Here is a 24,977-nt window from a genome sequence, read left to right as displayed (position 1 = left end):
ACCCCCAACCAGGGCACTCACCCCCCTGTGCCCCAACCCCCTGCCCCAGCCCTGATCCTCCTCCTGCCCTCTGAACCCCTCAATCCCAGCCCAGAGCACCCTCCTGCACCCCAAATCCCTCATCCCTGGCCCCACATCAGAGCCTGCACCCCTGCCGGAGCCCTCACCTCCCCCCACCCCCAACCCCCTGAGCCAGCCTGGGAAAATGAGCGAGCGAGTGAGTGAGGGTGGGGAGAGCGAGCAACAGAGGGGGGGGGGTGGAGTGAGTGGGGGGCGGGGCCTCGAGAAGGGGCGGGGCATGGGTGTTCGGTTTTGTGGGAGTAGAAAGTTGGTGACCCTAATTGACCTTCCCAGTGTCAGCGCGCCTGGCTCAGGGCCCCCAGGCCACGGCCAGGGCCCGAGGGACCCGAGTGCTGCAGACGCTGCCCGGCGTCCCTGCCACGGGCACAACACCCCCAGGAGCCCGGCTTGGAGGCGTGGGGTCTCCCCAAGGGAAGGGGGGGATCCCTGGGGGTCCGGCATGTTCCCAAGCTGGGGGTGTAGCACAGGGCCGGTGGCTTTGTGTCAGGCAGACATTGGGGGGGGCTGCAGATGTGGGTGTAGCTGGGTGCAGTGCCTGGGTGGGGGGAGGTTGGGTGATGGGGAGCAGTCCTGGGAGGGCTGGGTGTGGGGGGGGAGGGGGGGCTGAGGGGTGGTCCTTTCCGGGGCCGTTCTGCTCTGGAGAGGGCACCTTGTCTCTGCAGGGCAGGGGTGCGCCCAGTATTGGGGGGGCTGGATACTGGGGGGACAGTCCCAGGGAGGTTGGGTGATGGGGGCATTGCCTGACTGTGGGGGGACAGTCTGGGGAGGGGCTGTGGGGCAGTCATTGGGTGGGGGGCTGGGTGCAGGGGGGCAGTCCCTGAGAGGGGGGCAGGGTGTGGGGGGGCAGTCCCTGGGTGCGGGGGGGGGGTGGTCCCTGCCAGCCAGAGTCTGCACCAGCCCGGTATGGGTGTGGGGGGGCAGTCCCTGGCTGGGGGGGCAGGGGATGCGGGGGGCAGTCCCTGGCTGGGGGGTGGCTGCTGGAGGGGCGGGTGTGGGTTTGTGGGGGCAGCCCCTGGCTGGGGGGGGCTGGGTGCTGAGTGCGGGGCTGGTGGGTTTGGGAGGCAGTCCCTGGCTGGGGGCAGAGGGTGTGGGGGGGGCAGGGGATGCAGGGGACTGGGTTTGGGGGGGCTCGGGGTGTGGGGAGGCAGTCCCTGGCTGGGGGTGGTTTTGGGGGGGCTGGGGTGACAGTCGCTGGCTGGGGGTGGTTGCTGGGGGGCAGTCCCTGGATGGGGGGTAGGTGCGGGGGGGCTGGGTTTGGGGGGGCCGGGGGGCAGTCCCTGGCTGGGGGGTGGGTGTGGGGGGGCTGGGTTTGGGGGGGCCGGGGGGCAGTCCCTGGCTGGGGAGGGTGCGGGGGGGCTGGGGGCGGGTTTGGGGGGGCAATCTCTGGCTGGGGGTGGTTTTGGGGGAGCTGGGGGGCAGTCTCTGGCTGCGGGGTGGGTGCGGGGGGGCCGGGTTTGGGGGGGCCGGGGGGCAGTCGCTGGCTGGGGGGTGGGTGCGGGGGGGCCGGGGGGCAGTCCCTGGCTGGGGGGTGGGTGCGGGGGGCTGGGTTTGGGGGGGCCGGGGGGCAGTCCCTGGCAGGGGGGTGGGTGCGGGGGGCTGGGTTTGGGGGGGCCGGGGGGCAGTCCCTGGCAGGGGGGTGGGTGCGGGGGGCTGGGTTTGGGGGGGCCGGGGGGCAGTCCCTGGCTGGGGGGTGGGTGCGGGGGGCTGGGTTTGGGGGGGCCGGGGGGCAGTCCCTGCCAGCCCGGCTCTGCACCAGCCCGGCATGGTGGTGGGGCGGGGGGGCTGTGTCTTGAATCGCAGCGCGCAGGGGCGAGCCGGCTGCTGGACCGGGCGGGCTGACATGGAGCGGGGCCGGTCCGGGGCCCGGTCCGGGGGGGCCCGGGGGCTCCTGGCCGCCCTCCCGCTGCTGCTGCTGCCCGCGGGCTGCGGGGCCAAGTACGTGACGGGGAACATCAGCACCAAGGAGGTGGGTGCGGGACCGACCCGGGCCCGGCTCCCCCGCGCCGCCCCTGCGGGACCGGGCCGATGGACCCTGCCCCCCCCCGCACACAGCTGGGGGGCCGAGGGGGGGGCGCAGCGCCGGGGGGCTGGTGCCTGGCGAGGGACCTGGCTGCAGTAAGGCGGGGAGGGGGCTTCACCCCCCCCGCCCCGATCACTGCGTCAGTAACGGGGGGGGGGTCTCAGCAGAGCTGCCCCCAGCACGGGGGGCTCAGCCCCCCCCGCTCCCCCCGGCCCGACCCCACCGGGGGAGTCACTGCTCATATCGCCTGCAAGAGGGTTTGCTGCTGCTGTGTCCGGGGGGGGGCAGGGGGGTACTTGGGCCAGAGAGGAGCTGGGGGGGGCTAGAGGAGGGGTGGGGATGGGGGGAGCAGGACCAAAGGGGGGTTATGGAGGGAGAATGGGGGGAGTGTGTGGGTTATAGGGGTGGGGAGCTGTGGGGTGTTATAGGAGGTGGGGGATTATGGGGGTGCGGGGCAGTGAGGGGGTTGGGCACCTGAGGTGGGGGGAGGAGGCTATAGGGTGCAAGGCAGTGGGGGGATGGGCACCTGAGGTGGGGGGGAGGAGGCTCTAGGGTGCAAGGCAGTGGGGGGATGGGATCCCCACCCCCCAATTCTCGGCTCATTCTTATTTTCTCTGCCTTCTTCAGCCTGCGGCGCAGTTGCCGTGGAAACCTGGAGCATGAGACTGAGTCGGGGTTGGGGGGGGGGGGCGTAGCCGGGTCAAAAACAACCCCTCATGGCCCCCCCCCTGTGATCCCCGCAGCCCATCACTCCCTGACCCCATCCCCTAGGAGCCCCCACCCCGGTCACTCCCTCTACCCCTTTTCCCCACACCCCGGCTGCCTGCCCCCAATCGTCCTGGGCCTAGGATGGCCTGTGCTGGGGGGCTGCGGGGAGGCCTGGTCGTCATGGTGACGCTATTGTCCTACTAAGCAGCACCTTGGTGACCTGATCCTGTCCTGGGTGTCGGGTGACAGAGATTGGGTGGGGGAGGGGGCTGGCTGCTCGGACTCCTGGGTTCTACCAGGCTCTGGGAGGGGAGTGGGGTCTAGTGGTCAGAGCAGGGGGGGCTGGGAGCCAGGACTTCTGGGTTCTCTCTCCGGCTCTGGGAAGGGAGTGGGGTCCAGAGGAGGAGAGAGGGGCGGAGGGGGCTAGGAGCCAGGACTCCTGGGTTCTGTGACCTTGGGTGAGTCCCTTCCCCTCTTTGCTCATGGGGGGGGCGGGCTTGGCCCTTCCCTGCCACCACCTTACCAGGCCTCTCCCTGTCTTCCCAGGACTGGGTGTTCCTGACCCGGTTCTGCTTCCTCTCTGACTATGGACGCCTGGATTTCCGGTTCCGCTACCCAGAGGTGAGTGCCAGTCCAGTCGCCCGGATGCCTGGGTCCCTGCTGAGCCTGACTCCCCTATTTACCAGCCCCTTCTCTCTGGTTCCCCCCTGCAGGCCAAGTGCTGTGAGAATATTCTGCTGTATTTTGATGACCCCTCGCAATGGCCAGCCGTCTACAAGCAGGGGAACAAGGTCAGAGGACAGGGGGTGTCTGGGCTGTTTTGGGGGGGGTGTCTAGGGAGACTTTCCAGCCTTCTGCAAGGCGTGAAAGCTAGAGAGATATCAAATGAACGTGACCCTGGGACGAAGTGGGACTTTTTTGTAAGATTTGTATGACGCCCCTGAGTGCCTCATTTCCCCTCTGTGCTGCATTGGTACCTGGGGGGGTGGGGGGGTCTGTGTGTTCTCAGGCAGGGTCCCATGCGGATGCGGTGCTGCCCAGCCGTCTAGGCCTGAATCCCCATATCAGGAGAGCAGGGAGAAGACAACAGCAAATCCACTTGTCCACACATGGACACCTGGCAACCAGGGCCCGGGAGAGAGACTGGCTGCCGGGGCTGAGCCGGGTCCCCCAGCTCGGGGACAAAGGCAGGGGGCGGAGGGGGGTGGTGAGGTGAGCGCTAGGCGAGGGAGCGACAACTCTGGGCTCTGATTGACCGGGATGGTTCTGCTGGAACGGGCACTGCTCTCTGCTAACCAAGCACCTCCTGCGCAGGGCTCCAGGCAGCTAGCGACCCGGCTGTGGGGTCCCTGCAGCCCCGGCAGAGGGTGCGTTGCTCCCAAAGATGGTAAAAGCTGCCTGCGAGGTCCATCTCCCTGGGACTCCCTGCCCGGCGCTCACAGGGTGGAGCTGGGGGGCTGACGTCCCAGAGGTCCCATCAGAGGCAGTGAAGCGGGCGACCCCCCCCGGGGCCTGGCGTGCAGACCCCCGAGACTGAAAGCCGGCTCTCGGGCGGTCTCAGCATGTGATGGTACATGGGGGGCCCACAGCGGCTGGCTCTCGGCCCTGCACTCGCTCACACCTGGAAAATCTCAAACACTGATGAAGTTTTCAGATGACACAAAAATGGGGTGATTGGTAATTTACAAAGCGGCCGTGCCACTGATTGAGTGCTGGGCTCCAGCGGACAGGTGGTGTTTGAATGCACACCTGTAACACCCCTACGGCCAGGAGCAAAGGGCGGAGGTGCAGAGTGCTTGGGGGAGTGGGCCTCAGGGCACGGTGCGTTTGGTCTGGGGGGTTGTTCTGGGTATGTGGGCCCAGAGTGAGCAGGGCCTCGCTAAAGGCTGCAAGCCACCGGAGCTTTGATCAGCCGCTGTTCGAAATCTCTGAGTGGTGAAGGGGCGCAGCTGAGGGAAGCTGGAAGACTCGGTCACTTGCTCAGCGAACTCGAGAGCTGTGAACAGAGGCCGCTAATGGGAGCTTTGGAGGGAGCGTGGGAGGCAGGATCAGCCCTACATGTGATTGAGATGGCCACGCAACGGACCGGCCATGTTCTCTTCCCTGCCTGGAGCCCACAGGGAGCCCCTAGTGTGCTGGTGCACGGAGGGGTGAGCAGAGATGCGGCTGAGACTCAGAGGCGGAGGAGTTCCCAGGCAGCCAGGTTCAGGGTAGCCCAGGCTGGAGGAAGAAGGGAGCTGGCTGCCAAGGAGTTAGAGAGAGAGGAAGTCAGAGAGGCCTGGCGGGTTGTAGCCATGGGAGTCAGACGAGCGAGGGGGCAGGCGGTGGGCCCCAGAGAGAAGAGGACCAGGAAGAATTCCACACAGCCAGAACTTTCACATCGACGCCAGGTCCTCAGCGTGGAATCTGCAGAAGACGCCTCTCGAGGCAACTTGTACCATCTTTGGGAGCACCTGTGTCATCTTCTTCCCTAGTGTGATTCGTGGTCTGTAGCAGAACCCAGTGATTGGCTCCTCACCCACGGATCTACAGACTGGAGATCTCATGGTGCTGCTACCCAAACACCCTTGGAATTGCTAAACGTCACAGACAACAATTTCCAAACTTAAAAAGTGTTGCAGCCCACACGGGGGAATTCCATATTAGACCCTGGTGTAACAGACAGCACAGAACTAAGTGACTTGATCACTTTTATAATGTGCCAGCAGACCAGTAATATATACACTGGGTGAGTTAGGAGGGCCACTTTCACAAAGCTGAAAACTATTATGATCCAAATTAATGGTAAGAATTTAATCAGAAAAATGTGACCGGTAATTGGGAATCACAAAAACCCACAGTCCCACAATGGAGGGGGAAGGCTGAGCTAGTTAGAAAACTGGCCTGGTTTAGAGGGGAGCTATTAAAAAAAAATGTAACAAATAGAAGTGTGGGGATAATGAATATCTGTGACGGAGCAGGGAGCGGGGGGATTTGACCTGGGAATGTTGCAGGGGGGGTTGCAGTGGGGATGTGGGACTTCCCTTGAAGGAAGCTACCTGAGCTGTAACCTGAGCCAGGAACGGGGGTGGGGAGAATTAACACCTTCTGCCCGGGAGACTGAACAAAGGAGAGGAGCCGCGGGAGGAGTTTTGAGTTTAGTTTCGGTTTGGGCTGGGTGGTGCAACGCAGGGAACCCCAAGCTGGGGTCTAAGCTCCCTGAACCTCCCAGAGGGACCTAATTGAGGGGGTCTGGTCATACCTACACGCTCTGCTTGAGACTGTGTTCCTGTCCTTAAATAAACCTTCTGCTTTACTGGCTGGTTGAGAGTCGCAGTGAATCTCGGGAAGAGGGGTGCAGGGCCCTGACTCCCCCCCACTCTGCAACAACTGGTGGCAGCGGCGGGATCTACTGCACCCCGTGGACGGCGCTTCCTGCAGTAAGTGACTGGGGAGCAGTAAAACGAAGGGGGATTGACGGGGACCAGGCGTGCTGAAGAGTGGGAGAGAGACGGTTATTACCCCTGGGAGTGTGTGACCAGCGAGAAGGACTTTTGCAGTAACAGGGTCCCCCGGGGGGATCGCAGCGAGTGGTCCCAGAGGCGGAGGAGTCTGCAGCTCGACCCTGGCAGAGAGGTGGTGACCAAGGGCTGGCACACTAGGGGTCCCCCTGGGAACTGTGGGGAGCTGTGAGCACACAGGCCGGTGAGTGGCCAGCAGGAAGATGTATGCCAAGCGGCTTAAGAGCGACCTGGTGGAGCTGTGCAAGCAGAGGGGGCTGTGCATTGGGAGGCTCACCAAAGAACAGCTCATTGCCCAGCTGGAGGCAGAAGATCGTGCGAATGAACTGATCCCTGTGTCTCAGGGAAGCAGCCTGGCAAATGCAGCGCAGGCACCAGTGTCTGTCCCAGCTGGGAGTGGTCAGCCGGCTGCTGAGGGCTTCCCGAGACCCCTCCTTCCTATGCCTAGGGGAAGGGTGGGGAGGAGCCCAGCAAATACTGAAGGCGCCGTGACCCTCCCGGCCAGCAGGGGATCCTCCCGGCGACGTTCGGCATCCGTGGAGCGGAATTGGCTGGAATGGGAGAAAGAGCTAAAACTGAGAGAGCTGGAGGATCGTGAACAACAGAGACAGCATGAAGAGAGACAGCATCAGCGTGAACGGGTGGAGAATGAGAGACAGCGTCAGCATGACCTGGAACTGACGAGATTGAAGGGCAGCGAACCCCCGGCTGCGGTGAGTGAGGGGGGACCCAGGACTGCACGGAGCTTTGATAAGTGCATCCTGGCCCCACGCAAGGAGGGGGAGGACATGGATGACTTCCTGGAGGCCTTTGAGACGGCCTGCGAGCTGCACCGGGTTGATCCCGCGGACAGACTCCGGGTCCTTACCCCCTTACTGGACCCCAAAGCCGTGGCATTGTACCGCCAACTGGGAGAGGCAGAGAAAGGGGACTACGAACTATTCAAAAAGGCCCTGCTACGTGAGTTTGGGCTGACTCCTGAAATGTACCGGGAAAGGTTCCGGAGTCAAGATAAAACCCCTGAGATCTCATATCTGCAACTAGCCGTCCGCATGGAAAGATACGCCAGCAAGTGGGCTGGTGGGGCCCAGACGAAGGAGGACCTGATTAAACTGCTGGTACTGGAGCAACTGTATGAGCGGTGCCCATCCGACCTGAGGCTGTGGTTGGTGGACAGAAAGCCAGAGAACCCGCGACACGCAGGGCAGCTGGCTGATGAGTTTGTAAAGAGCCGGTCAGGGGGTGGCAGGGAGGAGCCCCAAAGGAACAGGCCCGCCGCGATGCAGAGAGAGAGTCACCCTGGGACCTCCTAAAGGGGGAATATGGGGAATCCCCTCCCACGGGGAATGCCCAGCATCAGGGACAACCGACCGGCTCGAGGGGACCCACGGGACATGAGCTGCTATTACTGCGGCTGAAGAGGCCACGTTCGGGCCCAGTGCCCCAAGCTCAAGGACAGACTGAGCAGACCGAACCCGCACCGGGTTAACTTGGTAGAGGCCCAGACGGACAAGGGGCAGGCTTCTCACGCAAGAGGGGCTGGCAGCTTATCAACTGCTCAAGAGAGAGAAGGGCCCCAGGCCAGCTTCTCTGGGGGGCCAGATGCTCCGGATTCAAAGTTCTCCGTTTACAGGGTTGGCGCGGGGCTGTCCCTGCGGAGCGAGTGCCTTGTTCCCCTGGAGGTGGATGGGAAGAAAGTTTATGGATACTGGGACACGGGCGCAGAGGTGACACTGGCCCGGCCCGAGGTGGTGGCCCCAGATCGGGTGGTGCCCAACACCTTCCTGACCCTGACCGGGGTGGGCGGGACCCCATTCAAGGTTCCCGTAGCGAGGGTACACCTGAAATGGGGGGCCAAGGAGGGCCCCAAGGACGTGGGAGTGCAACACCATTTGCCCACTGAGGTGTTGATGGGGGGGGGACCTAGAGGACTGGCCAAGCAGCCCCCAGACTGCCTTAGTCGTGACCCGTAGCCAGAGCCGGCGAGGGGCACTACGCCCTGACCTTGGGAAGGATGTCCCACCGGAGGCACCGAACCCTTCCCGGGTGGGGAGGGAACACCCAAGGACAGGCCTCGGGGTGGCTGGGGCTTCCGACCCAGCCGACGAGAGGGAGCAGGTCCCCATCCCTTCCCCAGCCGCCGAGTTCCAGGCCGAGTTGCAGAAGGACCCCTCCCTGCGGAAGCTAAGGGGCCTGGCTGACCTCAGTGTGGTACAGACCATGAGGAGAGGATGCAAGAAGAGGTTCCTGTGGGAGAAGGGGTTCCTGTACCGAGAGTGGGCTCCCCCAGGGGAAGTGGAGTCGTGGGGGATCAGGAGGCAGCTGGTGGTTCCCCAGAAGTTTCGCCACAAGCTACTGTACCTGGCCCATGACATCCCTCTCGCAGGACACCAGGGGATCCGGCGCACCAGGCAGAGGCTGCTACAGAACTTTTACTGGCCCGGGGTCTTCACCAACGTCCGGCAGTACTGCCGATCCTGTGACCCCTGCCAGAGGGTGGGGAAGGCCCGGGACAAGGGGAAGGCAGCATTGAGACCTTTGCCCATCATAGAGGAGCCTTTCCAGAAGGTGGCCATGGACATAGTGGGACCTCTCAGCAAGACGACCCGGTCTGGGAAGAAATACATCCTGGTGGTGGTAGATTTCGCCACCCGCTACCCCGAGGCAGTGCCCTTATCGTCCATCGAAGCAGACACTGTGGCGGATGCGCTGCTGACCATTTTCAGCCGAGTGGGGTTCCCCAAGGAAGTCTTGACGGACCAAGGGTCCAACTTCATGTCGGCCCTACTCCGGTGCTTGTGGGAGAGATGTGGGGTCCGGCACAACTGGGCCTCAGCATATCACCCCCAATCCAACGGGCTGGTGGAGAGGTTCAATGGGACGCTAAAAATGATGCTGAAAACATTTATGAATCAGCACCCGCAGGACTGGGACAAGTACTTACCTCACCTGCTGTTTGCGTACAGGGAGGTACCCCAGGAGTCTACCGGGTTTACGCCTTTCGAACTGCTATATGGAAGGCGGGTAAGGGGGCCCCTGGACCTGATGAGAGACGAATGGGAGGGGAAGGCCACTCCTGACGGAGAGTCGGTGGTGGAGTATGTCCTGACCTTCCGGGAACGACTTGCCGAGCTCATGGGCCTGGCCAGGGAGAATCTGGCCAGAGCCCAGAGGAAGCAGAAGGTCTGGTATGACCGCACAGCATGGGCCCGCGCCTTCGCCACTGGGGATCAGGTGATGGTCCTCATCCCCGTGAGGAAAAACAAACTCCAGGCCGCCTGGGAAGGGCCCTTCAGGGTTGTCAAGCAACTAAACGAGGTAAACTATGTGGTGGAGCTGTCGAACCGGGCACACCACCACCGAGTGTACCATGTGAATATGATGAAGCCATATTATGACAGGGGGAATATGGTGTTGGCCGTGTGTGGACATTGGGAGGGGCAGGGAGATGACCCTTTAGTAGATCTATTCCCTGGGACAAGAGTTGGCTTCCCCCTGGAAGCAATTCCCCTCTCTGATCGGCTAACCCCTGCCCAGCGAGCTGAGATCGGAGGGGTGCTGCATCTGTACGAACAGCTGTTTTCCAACCAGCCTGGACGCACTAATCTGACTGTCCACCGGGTGCAGACAGGATCGCACCCGCCTATAAAATGCTCCCCCTTCCGAGCCACAGGGAAAACTGCTCAGGACCTGGAAAGAGAGGTCAATGACATGCTGGCTTTGGGGGTGATCCAGCCGTCTTCCAGCCCTTGGGCCTCGCCGGTGGTGCTGGTCCCCAAAAAGGACGGGTCGATCCGGTTCTGTGTGGACTATCGGAAGCTCAATGCCATCACTGTAGCCGATGCCTACCCCATGCCCAGGCCGGACGAGCTCCTAGACAAGCTGGGAGGTGCTCGGTACCTTACCACCATGGATCTTACAAAGGGCTATTGGCAAGTGCCGCTGGATGCAGATGCCAGGCTGAAATCGGCCTTTGTCACCCCTCTGGGGCTCTATGAGTTCCTGACCCTGCCCTTCGGCCTCAAGGGAGCGCCGGCCACCTTCCAGCGCCTGGTGGATCAGCTACTGAGGGGGATGGAGAGTTTTGCCGTGGCGTATATCGATGACATCTGTGTCTTTAGCCAGACCTGGGAGGACCACATATCCCAGGTTAGACAAGTGCTGGACCGACTCCAGAAGGCTGGGCTGACCGTAAAACCGGAGAAGTGCAAGGTGGGGATGGCTGAGGTATCCTACCTAGGCCACCGGGTGGGAAGCGGCTGCCTAAAGCCGGAACCAGCCAAAGTGGAGGTGATCAGAGACTGGCCCGCTCCTCAAACCAAAAAGCAGGTCCAAGCCTTTATTGGGATGGCAGGGTACTATCGGAGGTTCGTGCCCCACTTTAGCGCCATAGCCACCCCCATCACTGAGCTGTGCAAGAAGGGGAAGCCAGACAAAGTGGTCTGGACCGAGGAGTGCCAGGAGGCTCTCCGGGCGCTGAAGGAGGCTCTGGTCAGTGGCCCAGTTCTGGCAAACCCAGACTTTGACAAGCCCTTTATGGTGTTCACCGACGCCTCAGACACAGGACTGGGGGCGGTGTTAATGCAGGAGGATGAAAAGGGGGAGAGACACCCCATCGTGTACCTGAGCAAGAAGTTGCTACCCCGGGAGCAGAACTACGCGGCCATGGAGAAGGAATGCCTGGCCATGGTGTGGGCCCTCAAGAAACTAGAGCCATATCTCTTTGGGCGTCACTTCACCGTGCACACCGACCACTCTCCCCTGACCTGGCTGCACCAGATGAAAGGAGCCAACGCCAAGCTCCTGAGATGGAGCCTGCTCCTGCAGGATTATGACATGGACGTGGTCCATGTGAAGGGACGTGACAACCTGATAGCGGACGCATTGTCCCGGAGAGGGAGCCCTGAACTTCCCCAGGTCACTGGTCAGAGTGACCCCGCTCAGTTCAGTCTCGAAGGGGGGAGAGATGTGACGGAGCAGGGAGCAGGGTAGATTTGACCTGGGAATGTTGCAGGGGGATTGCAGTGAGGAGGGGGAACTTCCCTTGAAGGAAGCTACCTGAGATGTAACCTGAGCCAGGAACGGGGGTGGGGAGAATTAACACCTTCTGCCCGGGAGACTGAACAAAGGAGAGGAGCAGCGGGAGGAGTTTTGAGTTTAGTTTCGGTTTGGGCTGGGTGGTGCAACGCAGGGAACCCCAAGCTGGGGTCTAAGATCCCTGAACCTCCCATAGGGACCTAACTGAGGGGGTCTGGTCGTACCTACACGTTCTGCTTGAGACTGTGTTCCTGTCCTTAAATAAACCTTCTGCTTTACTGGCTGGTTGAGAGTCGCAGTGAATCTCGGGAAGAGGGGTGCAGGGCCCTGACTCCCCCACACTCCGCAACAATATCAATCAGATGTTAGGACTTGTAGAAAATTGATAAGGGAAGCCAAGAGAGACGAGAAGAAATCTATGGCCAGCAGAGTTAAGGAAAATAAGGAGTTGCAATATATTAGGAACAAAAAGAACCCTGACATTGGTATTAGTCCATCACTAGATGGAAATGGTACAATTAGCAGTACTAATGCAGAAAAGGCAGAAGTGTTCAATCAATATTTTTGTTCTGTATTGTGGGAAAAACATAAGAGCGCCCATACTCTGTCAGAGCAAAGGTCCATCCAGCCCAGTGTCCTGTCTGCCGACAGTGGCCAGTGCCGGGTGCCCCAGAGGGAATGAATAGAACGGGGAATCATCAAGTGATCCGTCCTGTTGCCTATTCCCAGTGTCTGGCAAACAGAGGCTAGGGACACCATAGTCTCATCATGCGGTGACTGTTCCATTAGTGTCCTGCTATTGACTGTGTCACATGCCTCGACGTGACATTTACTGAGAAATTGTCTAGACACCCCAGTGGCTGCTTCCTGGAGCGAGGCTGGGACCGCAAGAGGAGAGGCAATTCTCGATTCACTCCTAAGTGGAGCGCAGGATCGGGTCCTACAGGGCTGCCCAGTAACAGTGACCGGCCTGTAATTAAATTTTGTCTCCTCGTGCGGTGGTGAGAAAACACGGAAGAAACCTCCCAGCAGCGGTTAACGGCACAGAACCGAGGCTGCTGGTTAGACAGACGCCGAAGAGCAGCCACCAGGGTAAATGCCAGAAAGCAGCGTGGAGGCTCCGGAAAGACACCAGAGTAGAGGCCCAAGAGACTGGCCCCATGGCGACCGCAGAGTGATGGAGGCAAAAAGCGCCCTGTAAAACGTGAGGCGATAGGAAGCAGCGCATCCACTGGCGAGTAAAATGTACCAGGCTAACGAGCTGGCCAGGAAGGAATTTGAGGAGCACCTTACAAAAGACGCAAATACTAACAGTAACTTTTTGTTAAGTGCATCAGAAGCAGGGAGGCTGCAAACAGGCCATGGGGCGGCTGGCTCATCGAGGTGCCCAAGTAGCACTCAAGGAAGACCAGGCTGTTGCAGGGAAACTCACTGAATTCTTTCCATCGGTCTTCACTGCAGAGGATGCGAGGGAGATTCCCACACCTGAGCCATTCCTTCCCGGTGACACAGCTGAGGGACTATCCCGGATTGAGGGGTCAGTAGAGGAGGTTTTGGAACAAATTGATCAATTGAACGGCAATAAGTCACACATGTAGTAGGAAGAGAGCCTGAGATATAAGCCCTTGTACCAGAGGCCCGAGCTAAAGTAGTGGGCAAGCTTTGCCGATATAAAGCAAAGTGAGTGAATCCCTCCAACGTCGAGCGGTGCCAGGACCCCCCCGGCATCGAGCGGTGCCAGGACACCCCCCCCCCGCCGACGTTGAGCAGTGCCAGAATCCCCCCCCCCGACGTTGAGCGGTGCCAGAATCCCCCCCCCCGACGTTGAGCGGTGCCAGAATCCCCCCCCCCGACGTCGAGCGGTGCCAGGACCCCCCGATAATCAAGGATGGTACAAAACCATCCCCGAGGATAACAGGAACACACTGACCCCTCCTAAAGATCAGGTCAGGATGAAGGGGGATGAATAGAGATGTTTTGATCGAACCAACACGTACAAACAGATGGTGATAACTAACCACGTCAGGGGGCTGTAACTAGCTGCCAGGGGCCGTCCGTAACTTGTTTGTATTGGGATATAAAGATGTATCTCAGAGGGGGTCTTTGTCCAGCTGAGGGGGGGAATGGAAAAAGCTGTCACTGGCTGAGTTGTGTCCATGGTCATGGGCAGACATTCTGAGTATCCTCGCAGAGTCGGCCAGGTGCTATTAACCTGGCCTGGCGCCTTCATATGGATCCTGTCAGTGGGTGGATTGCTCGAGGTCTGCTGTGCCGGGGCAGCGCACAGGGAGACACACACACGCAGCCGAACATCTATAAACAGCCAGGCCCAGATGGTATCACCCAAGAGTTCTGAAGGAAGTCAAAGGTGAAATTGCAGAACTACTAACTGTGGCATGTAAAATATCACTTAAATCAGCCTCTGAACCAGATGACTGACAGATAACTAATGTAACACGGATTTAAAAAGAAAAAAACCTGGTGATCCCGGCAATTACAGGCCGTTAAGCCTGACTTCAGTACCAGACAAACTGGTAGAAACTCTAGTAAAGAAGAGAACTGTCAGACACATGGATGAACATAATTTGTTGGGGAAGAATCAACATGGCTTTTGTGAAGGAAAATCGCGCCTCACCAATCTACTAGAATTCTTTGAGGGGGTCAACAAGCACGTGGACAAGGGGGATCCAGTGGCTATAGTGTACATGGACTTTCAGAAAGCCTTTGACAAGGTCCCTCACCAAAGGCTCTTAAGCAAACTAAGCAGTCATGGGATAAGAGGGAAGGTCCCTCTCCTGTATCCGTGTGACGGAGCAGGGAGCAGGTGCATTTGATCTGGGAATGTAGCCTGGGAGTTACATTGAGCTACCCGAGCTGTAACCTGAGCCAGGAAGGGGGGTGGGAGAGGTGACACCTTCTGCCCGGGAGACAGACAAAGGAGAGGAGGAGCAGAGGGGAGGGGGAAGAAAGTGGCTGGAGGGATTTGGGAGTTTCAGTTTGGGGCTGGGTGGTGCAACGCAGGGAACCCCAAGCAGGGGTCTAAGCTCCCTGAACCCCCCAAAAGGACTTGATTGGAGGGTCCTGGTTGTACCTACAAGCTCTGTTGTAGACTGCGTTCCTACTGTCCAATAAACCTTCCGTTTTACTGGCTGGCTGAGAGTCATGGTGAATCTCAGGAAGAGGGGTGCAGGGCCCTGACTCCCCCACACTCCGCGACAATCAGTAACTGGTTAAAAGATAGGAAATAAAGGGGAGGAAGAAATGGTCAGTTTTCACAATGGAACAAGGTAAATACCAGGGTACCCCAGGGGTCTGTACTGGGCCCAGGGCTGTTCAACATTCGTCAGTAATCTGGGAAAAGGGGTAAAAATCTGCAGCTGACACAAAACTACTCAAGAGAGTTCAGTCCCAGGCAGACTGCGAAGAGCTACAAAAGGATCTCACAAAACCGGGTGACTGGGCAACAAAATGGCAGATGAAATTCACTGTTCATAAGTGCAAAGTAATGCACATTGGAAACCATAATCCTCCCAACTACACATATAAAATGATGGGGTCTAAATTAGCTGTTATCTCTCAAGAAAGATCTTGGAGTCATTGTGGAGAGTTCTCTGAAAACATCCACTCCATGTGCAGCAGCCGTCAAAAAAGCGAACAGAATGTTGGGAACTATTAGGAAATAAGACAAAATATTATCGTGCCCCTGTACTAATCCGTGGTGCGCCCACGCCTGCAATACTGTGTACAGATCTGGGCGCCCGATCTCAAAAACAGAAGCAGTGGAACTGGGAAAGGTTCGGAAAAGGGCAAGAAAGATGATAGAGGGGATGGAACGGCTTCCTCGTGAAGAGAGATTAAAAAGATGAGGGCTGTTCACCTCAGAAAAGAGAGGACAAAGCGGGGATGTGACAGAGGTCTATAAAATCATGAATGGCGTGGAGAAAATAAATAGGGAAGTCACGCCATACAAAAACCAGGGGTCACCCAATGAAATGAATAGGCAACAGGTTTAATACACACAAGAGGAAGTACTTTTTCATTGAGTGCGCAATTAACCTGTGGAACTCCTTGCTATGGGATGTTGTAAAGGCCAAAAGTATAACCGGGTTCAAAAAAGAATTAGATAAGTTCATGGAGGGTTGGTCCATCAAGGGCTATTAGCCAAGATGGTCAGGGATGCAGCCCCGTGCTCTGGGTGTGTCCCTAAGCCGCCCACTGCCAGGAGCTGGGAGTGGAAGAAGGACGGTAATTGCCCTGTTCTGTTCATTCACCACTGTCAGAAACAGGATACGGCGCTAGACGGGCCATGGTCTGCGCCAGTGTGGCAGCTGTTCTGTTCTTATGTTAAACAGAAGCTACTCACGTTAGACACGTTTCAATCGGCAGGTGCAGATCATTTGCATCCAAGAGTGTTAAAGGAGCTGGCTGAGGCCTTTGCTAGACCATTCATGTTGATTTTTGTTTTCAATCAGTCCTGGGGAAGTTCCAGACGGCTGCAAGAAAGCAAATGTTGTGCCACGATTTTAAAAGGGTAAATGGGATAAGCCAGGTAATTCTAGGCCTGCTGGCCTGACCTTCATCCTGGACAGCTAATGAGCGGTTGATACAGGACTCGATTAATGAAGAACAAAAGGAGCAAAATATAATTAATGCAAATCCACACGGGTTCGTGGGAAATCGACCTGCCCGGCTAATTGTACAGCTGCTGGGTGAGATGTCGGACTGTGGTGGAGAAAGTTAACAGTGTTGACAGGATAGAGCCTGTCAGGCATTCGACTTGGATTAAAAAACGAGACCGATATCAAACGAACCCAGCGCTCGTTAGCTGGGTTAAAAACGGTCTCAAAACGCCACAGTCAGAGAGTCGTCCTCGCGCAGGTGGGTTTCCAGTGGGGCCCGCGGGGGTCAGTTCTTGGCCCTGCGCCAGTTGGCATTGGTATCAGTGGCCGTGGCCTGGACCCCCCCCATCCTCCCAGCTGCAGCCAGCTAAAGCTCGGGGGAGGGGTAAATACGGACGAGGCGGGTGCGGGATCACTGCGATGTCCCGGGTGGGGCAGAGAATGAGCCGTACGTGAGGCTAGAGCCATCCGGACGGAAATAAGGCCTAGAACAAGGAGCCCCCCTTGGGGGCAGGCTTTCAGTCCAGCCTGCGTCCTACAGGAGGTCACACGAGATGGTCCCTTCTGGCCTTGGAGTCTGTGACCCCCCCCCCCCCCCCCCCACACACACACATTCATTAACGAGGAGGCACTCGTTAGCAACTTTCTTCACTGCAGTGGGTTTGCGGGGGGCTGGGGGTCTTCAGTGCTAACCCCTCTACTCCCCCTAGGACTGCCTGATGAAAGAATCTGTGATCCGCCCGGAAAACAACCAGGTCATTAACCTCACCACGCAGTACGCCTGGTCGGGGTGCCAGGTAAGGGCCCCATAACCCCCAGGATCCCCCCACAGCCCCTCCACTGTATGCCTGGTCGGGGTGCCAGGTAAGGACCCCATAACCCCCAGGGTCCCCTCCACAACCCCCCTACCGTATGCCTGGTTGGGGTGCCAGGTAAGGGCCCCCATAACCCCCAGGGTCCCCCCCACAGCCCCCCCACTGAACGCCTGGTCAGGGTGCCGGGTAAGGGCTCCATAACCCCCAGGGTCCCCCCACAGCCCCCCCTCCGTACGCCTGGTCGGGGTGCCAGGTAAGGGCCCCATAACCCCCAGGGTCCCCCCCACAGCCCCCCCACTGAACGCCTGGTCAGGGTGCCGGGTAAGGGCTCCATAACCCCCAGGGTCCCCTCCACAACCCCCCTACCGTATGCCTGGTTGGGGTGCCAGGTAAGGGCCCCATAACCCCCAGGGTCCCCCCCACAGCCCCCCCCACTGAACGCCTGGTCAGGGTGCCGGGTAAGGGCTCCATAACCCCCAGGGTCCCCCCACAGCCCCCCCTCCGTACGGCCTGGTCAGGGTGCCAGGTAAGGTTCCCGTAATCCCCAGGGTCCCCCTGCATCCCGTTCACACAGTGCGAGCAAGGGGGCAAGAAGCCCCCCAATCGCAGACTTGGACCCAGCTCAGCCCTGGGCCAGACCCCGGACTGGCTCAGACCAGGCCCCTGTCCCGGCGCAAGGAGGAACCTGCGGCTGCCAACGCTTGTGGGAGGCGTCTGGCCTGACGGACCGGGGGGACAGACGGGCACTCGGGTACCCCCCACTGGCTCTGATGCCCCCACCCCGTCTCGCCCCCAGGTGCTGACCCAGGACTCCATGCGGTATCTGAGCTGCGCCAGTGGCCGGAGTTTCCGCTCGGTCCGCGAGCGCTGGTGGTACGTGGCCCTCAGCAAGTGCGGGGTGAGTTTGGCCGTGTCCCCCCCCACACACACACAGAGCCCCCTGGCCATGCCCCCCCGGCTGTGACCTCTGACCTCTCCCCGCAGGGTGATGGGCTGCAGCTGGAGTACGAGATGATCCTGACCAATGGCAAATCCTTCTGGACCCGGCACTTCTCTGCCGACGAGTTTGGTGGGTCCTCGGCCGGGGGCGGAGGGGGCAGAGCTTGCTGCCCCCCCAGGTCTGCCCTCCATGTCCCCTGCCCAGGGAGCGCAGGGGGGTCCAGCACTGCCAGCAGGGTGTGCACGCCAGGGCAGCGATACCACCGCAGTTACTGTCTCCCTGACAGGCCTTAAGCTGGAAGCGGGACGGCCCAGAGCCGGAGACCCTGTGGCGGCCCTTGCATTCAGGGCAGTGCGGCCTAGTGGCCAGAGTCAGTGTAACCAGTGTGGCCCAATGGCTAGTACCCCAGGGGAGGAAGGGGCCACCACAAGGGGGGGTGACAGCCCAGGTAGGGGGGCCCCGGGCCCACCCAACTCCACCGGGCCTCGACCCAGGGCCCTGACAGTGGGGAGGGGGGGAGGTACCGCTCGTGCACCGTTCCCGGGTCACTTGCTGCCATCTGGGGGCACCTGGGTCTCCCGGCTCCTCGGTGCGGGTGATTCCCTGGGCTCCGGCGGCCGCCGATCTCCAGTCCGGCTCTCAGGGTCTCCTGCTCCCTCTCCAGCAGCCTCTGCCCAGGGTCAGCCCAGAATGAGCTGCCGGCCTGGGCTGCTCCCTTTTATACCCTGCCCAGCTGGGTCTGAGGGGCGGGACTTACGGCGCCCACCTCTGGGGTTAACCCCCTCTTGTCCGGGGCGGGATACAAGCACCCCGTCACACCCCCCTCTCCCCCCCAGGAATCCTGGAGACAGACATCACCTTCCTCCTCATCTTCCTCCTCATCCTCCTCATCTCCTGCTACTTCGGCTGTGAGTACTCGGGGGGGGAGGGGGTTGGGGAGTCACTGTCTTTGTCCCGGGGGGTAGGGGAGCTTTTACTGGGGGGCCATAACTGGGAGTGGGGAGGGGGGATCAAGCCCTGAATGGGGGGCTCTGTTCCTGGGGCTCTTGTGTCTGTGGGAGGTGGGGGGGGCTCCTCCCCCTGGTGGCTCGTTGTGATCTGGGATGACCCCCCCAGAGGTGGAAGTGGGGGAGGGGCAGGAGCGGCGCCAGGGTTTTTGGGGCCCTAGGCGAGGGTCCTTCTGCGCTCCCGGTCGTCGTCGGCAATTCTGCGGCGGGGGGGGGGGTGTCCTTCCGCGCTCCCCGGTCTCTGGGGCACTTCGGCGGCGGGTCTCGGAGCGAGTGACGGACCCGCCACCGAGGTTTGCCGCCCCCCCAAATCCTGCTGCCCTGGTCACCTAAATGGAAATGCCAGCCCAGGGGAGGGGAGGAGAGGGGAAGGGAGGCACGTTGCAGGGAGAGGAAGCCACTTCCTGGGGGGAGGGTTCGGGGCCCCCAGCCCCTTGCTAACCCCTCCCCGCAACTCTCAGATCTGCTCAAGGGACGCCAGCTGCTCCACACCACCTACAAAATGTTCATGACGGCGGCCGGCGTGGAGGGTAAGTCTGAGCTGGGGCTGCGGGTCGGGAGTGAGGGGCACTGGCAGGGCTGGGGGGGGCAGGGGCTGCGGGTTGGGAGTGAGGGGCACTGGCAGGGCTGGGGGGCAGGTTTGGGGGAGCAGGGGCTGCGGGTCGGGAGTGAGGGGCACCGGCAGAGCGGGGGGGGGGGGCAGGGGCTGCAGGTCGGGAGTGAGGGGCACCGGCAGGGCTGGGGGTTGATGCTGGGTTGGGGGCGACAGGGTGAGGGGGCAGCGGGGTTAAGGGGGCGACGGGGTGATGGGGTGAGGGGGCGGTGGGGTGAGGGGGTGACGGGGTTAAGGGGGTGAGGGGGCAGCGGGGTGAAGGGGGCGACGGGGCGAGGGGGCGGCGGGGCGACGGGGTGAGGGGGGCGGCGGAGTGAGGGGGTGGCGGGGTGAGGGGGGTGAGGGCGGCGGCGGGGTGAGGGGGGTGGCGGGGTGAGGGGAGTGAGGGGGTGGCGGGGTGAGGGGGGGTGAGGGCGGTGGCGGGGTGAGGGGGTGGCGGGGTGAGGGGGGTGAGGGCGGCGGCGGGGTGAGGGGGGTGGCGGGGTGAGGGAGTGAGGGGGTGGCGGGGTGAGGGGGCTCCTCACTCTCTGTCTCTCCCCCCCAGTGGTGAGCCTGCTGTTCTTCTGCATTTACTGGGGTCAATACGCCTGCGACGGCGTCGGGAACGGCAGCCTGAAGATCCTGGGTGGGTGCCGGGCGGGTGCAGCTGGGCAGGACGTGGCCCTGCCGGGGGAGCCGCGAGGGGAGAGATGTGGGGGCTGTGGGGAGGCACCCGCCGCACACGACCCCCCAGCAACGGCAGAGGGGCTGGCGCTGTCCCGGGCTGGACCACCGGGGCCTGGAGCAGGGCAGGGAGGGGGCCTCCCCTCTGGGCTTGGGCTGGGGGCCGCGTGGCTGGATCCACACCCGCTGCTGGGCCCCCCCCCGATCCCCACGCCTGGAGCTGGGCCCCCCTGACCCCCGCGCCTGGAGCTGTACCCTCCCGATCCCCGCGCCCCCCTGCATCTGCATCTGGCCCCCCCCGATTCCCGCACCCTCTGCTGGGCCCCCCCCGATTCCCGCACCTGCTGCTGGCCCCCCCCGATCCCCGCGTCCGGAGCTGGACCCCCCCGAGTCCCGCGTCCCCTGTTGGGGGCCCCCCCCGTGCCCGGAGCTGGGCCCGGCGCCCCATGGTCGGACGGGGGACTGGGCCCGGGTTTCCCCCGGGGGAGCCCTTTCCCAGGGCAGTGGGGCTCCGGCCCGGTCCCTGGCCTGCGCTGTGGGTGGCGGGGTCCCGTCTGGCGGGGATGGGTGACTGAGTGCGGCTGGGGGGACGTGGGGGGCTCACACCCGGCCCCCGGCTCACCCCCCCCTCTCTCCCCAGCCAAGCTGCTCTTCTCCATCAGCTTCCTCGTCTTCCTCCTGATGCTGATCCTGTTGGGGAAGGGATTCACGGTCACCAGGTACCGCCGGGGGGCATGGGGGCAGGGAGGGGGAGGGGTTGGGGGCAGGGAGGGGTGGGTGGCAGTGAGGGGGAGGGGTTGGGGGCGGGGTGGGCTGCAGTGAGGAGGAGGGGCAGTGAAGGGGAGGTGTTGGGGGCAGTGAGTGGGGGTCCCAGCTCATGGTTCCCCCCCCAGGGGTCGGATCAGCCACACGGGCTCCATCAAGCTCTCGGTGTACATGACGCTCTACACCATCACCCATGTGGTCCTGTTCATCTACGAGGCTGAGGTGAGACCGCCCCAGGGACTCCCCTCCCTCTCCCCCGGACCCCCTCTGGGACCCCTCCCTGACCCTGGGACCCCCAGACCCCTCCCCGATCCCATCCCGGACCCCCAGATCCCCTCTGCGACCCCTCCCCGACCCCACCCCCGGATCCTCGGACCCCCTCTGGGATCCCTCTCCGACCCTGGGACCCCCAGACCCCCCCTGACTCTGGGACCCCCTCCCCGACCCCCCTCTGGGACCCCCAGATCCCCCCCACCCCAGGGACCCCCGACCCCACCCCCAGACCCCCTCTGGGACCCCTCCCCGACCCTGAGACCTCCCCTGACCCAGGGACCCCCTCCCTGACCCTGGGACCCCCAGACCCCCCCCCAGACCCCTCTCCAACCCAGGGACCCCCTCCAGGACCCTCCTCCGAGCCTGTCCCCCTCTCTCTGGGACACCCCCCCCCGCTCCCCAGGACTTCCCCCACCCCAGGCCCATCTCCCTGTAGCCCCTGGGATGGGACAGGGCCCTGTCTCCCGTTGGCCCCACCCCAGAGCCCCACTCCCACGCTGGGCCCTGGGGTGCTGACCCGGGCGGGGGGCAGTTCTTCGACCCGGCGCAGGTGCTGTACACGTACGAGTCGCCGGCCGGCTACGGGCTGATCGCGCTGCAGTTCCTGGCCTACGTCTGGTTCTGCTACGCTGTGCTCACCACCCTCAAGCAGTGCCCCGAGAAACAGCCCTTCTACGTCCCCTTCTTCGCAGCCTACACCCTCTGGTGAGTGCACTGGGGCCAGGGCAGGGACCTGCTGCTGGGCCTGGCCAAGGAGGCAGTTAAAAGGGAAGGGGGGTCGGGCGGGGGGTCTCCAGGCCCTGGGGAGGGGGAGGGGACAGGTTTGGGGTGGGGGGAGCCAGAGGAGGGGACAGGTTTGGGGTGGGGGGAGCTGGGGGAGGGGGAGTTCTGTCCACTAACCCAACCCCCCACCTCCCCGCAGGTTCTTCGCGGTGCCGGTCACGGCGCTCATCGCCAACTTCGGCATCCCCCGCTGGGCCCGCGAGAAAATCGTCAACGGGATACAGCTAGGCATTCACCTGTACGCGCACGCCGTGTTCCTGGTGAGCCCCCGGTGCACCCCTGTACGCGCATGCCATGTTCCTGGTGAGCCCCCGTGCCCCCCGGTGCCCCCTGTACGCGCACGCCATGTTCCCGGTGAGCCCCCTGTGCCCCCCAACCCCCCCCGTACGCACACGCTGTGTTCCTGGTGAGCCCCTGGTGCCCCCCACGACCCCGCCCACCTGCATGCACACGCCGTGTTCCTGGTGAGCCCCCGGTGCCCCCCGCCAGCACTCCAACCCTCCCAGGTGCACGCGCACGCCGTGTTCGTCGAGTGGCTGCTCCTGCCCACGCACGTTAGGGCTGTGCTCGCCACGTGCCGGTGCCGGGAGTTTCCTGGATCTGGCGCCCCCTGGAGCGGCTCCCGCACGGCGCGGTATAAGGGGGCACCGCCGGCTCCTCCCACCCTCGGTTCCAGTGCCGGTGCTGGACGGTTCCCTGCTCGGCAAAACTCCTTGTCCAGATCCGTTCGGGGTGAACTTCACCTCTGCAGCTACTCGGTTGTTTGATCATTTCCCTTCGATGTTCGTCCCAGTCGGGCCTTCGCCTGGGGCCGGGCCGGGCCTGTTTGCGGAGCACACGGACGCCACGTACACAGCTGGACGGGCTTCGGCAGCCAGCCCAGCACGGAGCCCGGAGCAAAGCCGACAAGCGCCGTCAGAGCCAGCAGCCCTCGGGCTCGGCCCAGTCCAGCTCCATCGGGGCGAGCCCGAAGGCGGCCTTCCAGTCGGTGTCCTGGGTCCTGCTTCCCCCCGCTTCTCCAGCCGCCTGCCCCCTTCCCTGCCTGCCTGGCGCACCAATGAGTCCTCAGGCCTGTGGGTCAGAGTTAGTAATTTCTAACCCCCTGTCACGGAGTGTGGGGGACACACAGCCCTGCCCCCCCCCCCCCCCGGCTTCCTGCGATTCACCATGACTCAGTAAAGCAGCCAGCCAGTAAAGCAGAAGGTTCATTTAGACGACAGGAACACAGTCCAAGACAGGTCTTGCAGGCGCAGACAAGAGGACTCCCCCCCAATTAGGTGCATCTTGGGGTCCCAGGGGCACCACACCCCCATTGGGGGGTCAGAGCCCCGTTTGGGCTCCCTCCATTCCACCAGCCAGCTCCTGAAACTCTCCCTTCAGCGACCCCTCCCACAGCCTTTGTTCAGTTTCCCGGGGCAGAGGTGTTACCTGACCTCTCACCCCTTCCTGGGTTGTTCTCGTGTTAGGTGCTCAGGTATCTTCCCTCAAGGCCAGTCTCCCATCCCCCAATGCAGACCATCCTAGCCACACTCCCCTGCTTCCCAGCCAACACTCCCCACTCAGCATTCAAAGACCACAGTAAGAACAGTCCCAGTTCGTCACAACCCCCGCCCCCCCACAGACCCTCCCGGGAGCTCCAGGGCCTTCTGGGGGCGGGAGCTCCTCTACCCTACAGGGGCAAGGGGTTTTACTTCCGTTACTTTCTGAGCCCAGCGGCCAAGGGGATCTCAGACCCACCTGGCCCTGGGAGACCCCAGCAGGTATCCCAAGAGGTTGAAGTTGCACCTGGTCGCCGTGGCACTGGTTCGCTGCCCTCGACTTGAAGGACGCGTATTTCCGCATAGCGACGTTTCACGTTTCACGACAGGCTCTGCTCACAGCCAGTGCGGTGTTCCCGTTTGCGCTGGCGACGGCACCCAGGGGGTTTGCCAAGTGCCTGTTGGCGGTGGCAGCTTACCTCAGAGGTCGGGTATTCACATTTATCCGTAGCTCGGTGACCGGCTGCTCAAGGGCCTCCCCGGGTCACAGGGCAGTGCGAGGTGGCAGTACGGCAAACCACACGCCACGCCCTGGCCTGGTGATAAACAAGGGGAAATGAACATTGGTTCCGGCGCGGAGGACAGAGTTCGCCTGTGCTGAGCCTTCCTGCCACCCGCCAGGGTCCGGACGACGGTGGAGCTCATCGCCGGGCTCTGCGTGTTCCCCCTCACCATGGCCCGGGTCTGCCGCCGGCTACCAGGCCCCAGCGACGCTCAGGCTGCGGCTCCTCCAGGAGTGACTCAACCGTCTGGTCCCCGTCCAGAGATCACCTGGACAAGCTACTCACGAGCCCACCAAGGGCTCTGACCTCTGTGCTGGTGCAGCGACCCGAGCGTGCAGCGTTTACCCCCTCGGTCTCCCTCATTCCCGGTGCCCCCGAGCTCGGCGGGGGGGCAGCGCGGTACACGGCGGTCCAAGGGACGTGGTCCCCAGAGGAGCTGGCGTTACACGTAAATGTCGAGGAGCTCAGGACCGATTGGCCTGCGGGCTCTGCGTGCCGCACCTGCCAGGCAAAGTGCTGCGGGCGTCACGGACTCACAGATCGTGCCCACTCGTGGCCCTGTGCGGTCCGTGGAGGGGGTGCCCCTTTCGGTGAGACAGCCCTTCTCGGGGGTCCACTCTCTCTCGGGGTCAGGCCCCTCCACCTCCTGGAGCCGCACCTCTCTGAGCCTTAGCACGTCTGTCTCTGCCGTGGGGCCCCTCAGGGAGTCCACTCGCTCTGGACCCCCGGGACCTCCACCCCCGAAGGGGTTAATCCCCCCCCCCCCCCCCCGGCCCTGTTCTCTAGCCCGGAGTGACTCTCAGCCAGCAAGAAACAGGAGGGTTTATTGAGCGTTGAACCCAGCACAGGAAACTCTCCGGCCTCAGGCCTGGCCTCCCTCAGCCCAGCACATCCCAGTCTCCCTGCATCCAGGGGGGCTCTGTCTGCTTCCCCTCTCCAGCCCCAAGCCCCCCTGCTTCCCAGCTGGGCATCTGATACCCCCGGCCCCAAGTCCCACCTCTGTCCATTGTCTTCTTTCCAGGGAAACAGGGTCACCTGGGCCTCCTCTCCCCTCTTCTGTCCCTCTCTAGTCCTGTGTCCCAACGAACTCCCTCTCCCCTCACTTCGTTAGA

The 24,977-nt window shown here is 62.2% G+C and overlaps 1 protein-coding gene across 1 annotated transcript; it reads left to right on the top strand.

Annotated features, from left to right (window-relative positions):
* Nucleotides 1–1,840: 1,840 nt before the first annotated feature.
* On the top strand, nucleotides 1,841–22,249 carry TMEM145 (transmembrane protein 145). The gene is made up of 13 exons (XM_065573910.1): nucleotides 1,841–2,047; nucleotides 3,356–3,430; nucleotides 3,523–3,600; nucleotides 16,676–16,762; nucleotides 17,577–17,678; nucleotides 17,765–17,849; nucleotides 18,557–18,628; nucleotides 19,189–19,257; nucleotides 19,885–19,965; nucleotides 20,644–20,722; nucleotides 20,897–20,990; nucleotides 21,574–21,746; nucleotides 21,964–22,249. Exons 1-13 carry the CDS (start codon nucleotides 1,844–1,846, stop codon nucleotides 22,232–22,234), a joined length of 1,470 nt encoding a protein of 489 aa, XP_065429982.1. The 5' UTR covers nucleotides 1,841–1,843; the 3' UTR covers nucleotides 22,235–22,249.
* Nucleotides 22,250–24,977: the final 2,728 nt, after the last annotated feature.

The sequence above is a fragment of the Chrysemys picta genome, chromosome 20, assembly GCF_011386835.1.
Source record: "Chrysemys picta bellii isolate R12L10 chromosome 20, ASM1138683v2, whole genome shotgun sequence".
NCBI classification, from domain to species: Eukaryota; Metazoa; Chordata; order Testudines; family Emydidae; genus Chrysemys; species Chrysemys picta.
This window is presented reverse-complemented; position numbering and strand designations above follow the sequence as displayed.

What these genes read in the sequence shown, in the direction of transcription:
- TMEM145 (XM_065573910.1), top strand. Translation starts at nt 1,844, where the DNA reads ATGGTGGTGGGGCGGGGGGGCTGTGTCTTGAATCGCAGCGCGCAGGGG. An exon ending in TCCGGTTCCGCTACCCAGAG is followed by an intron (nt 3,431 to 3,522) that starts GTGAGTGCCAGT and finishes TCCCCCCTGCAG; the next exon opens with GCCAAGTGCTGTGAGAATAT. An exon ending in CGGCAGCCTGAAGATCCTGG is followed by an intron (nt 19,966 to 20,643) that starts GTGGGTGCCGGG and finishes CTCTCTCCCCAG; the next exon opens with CCAAGCTGCTCTTCTCCATC.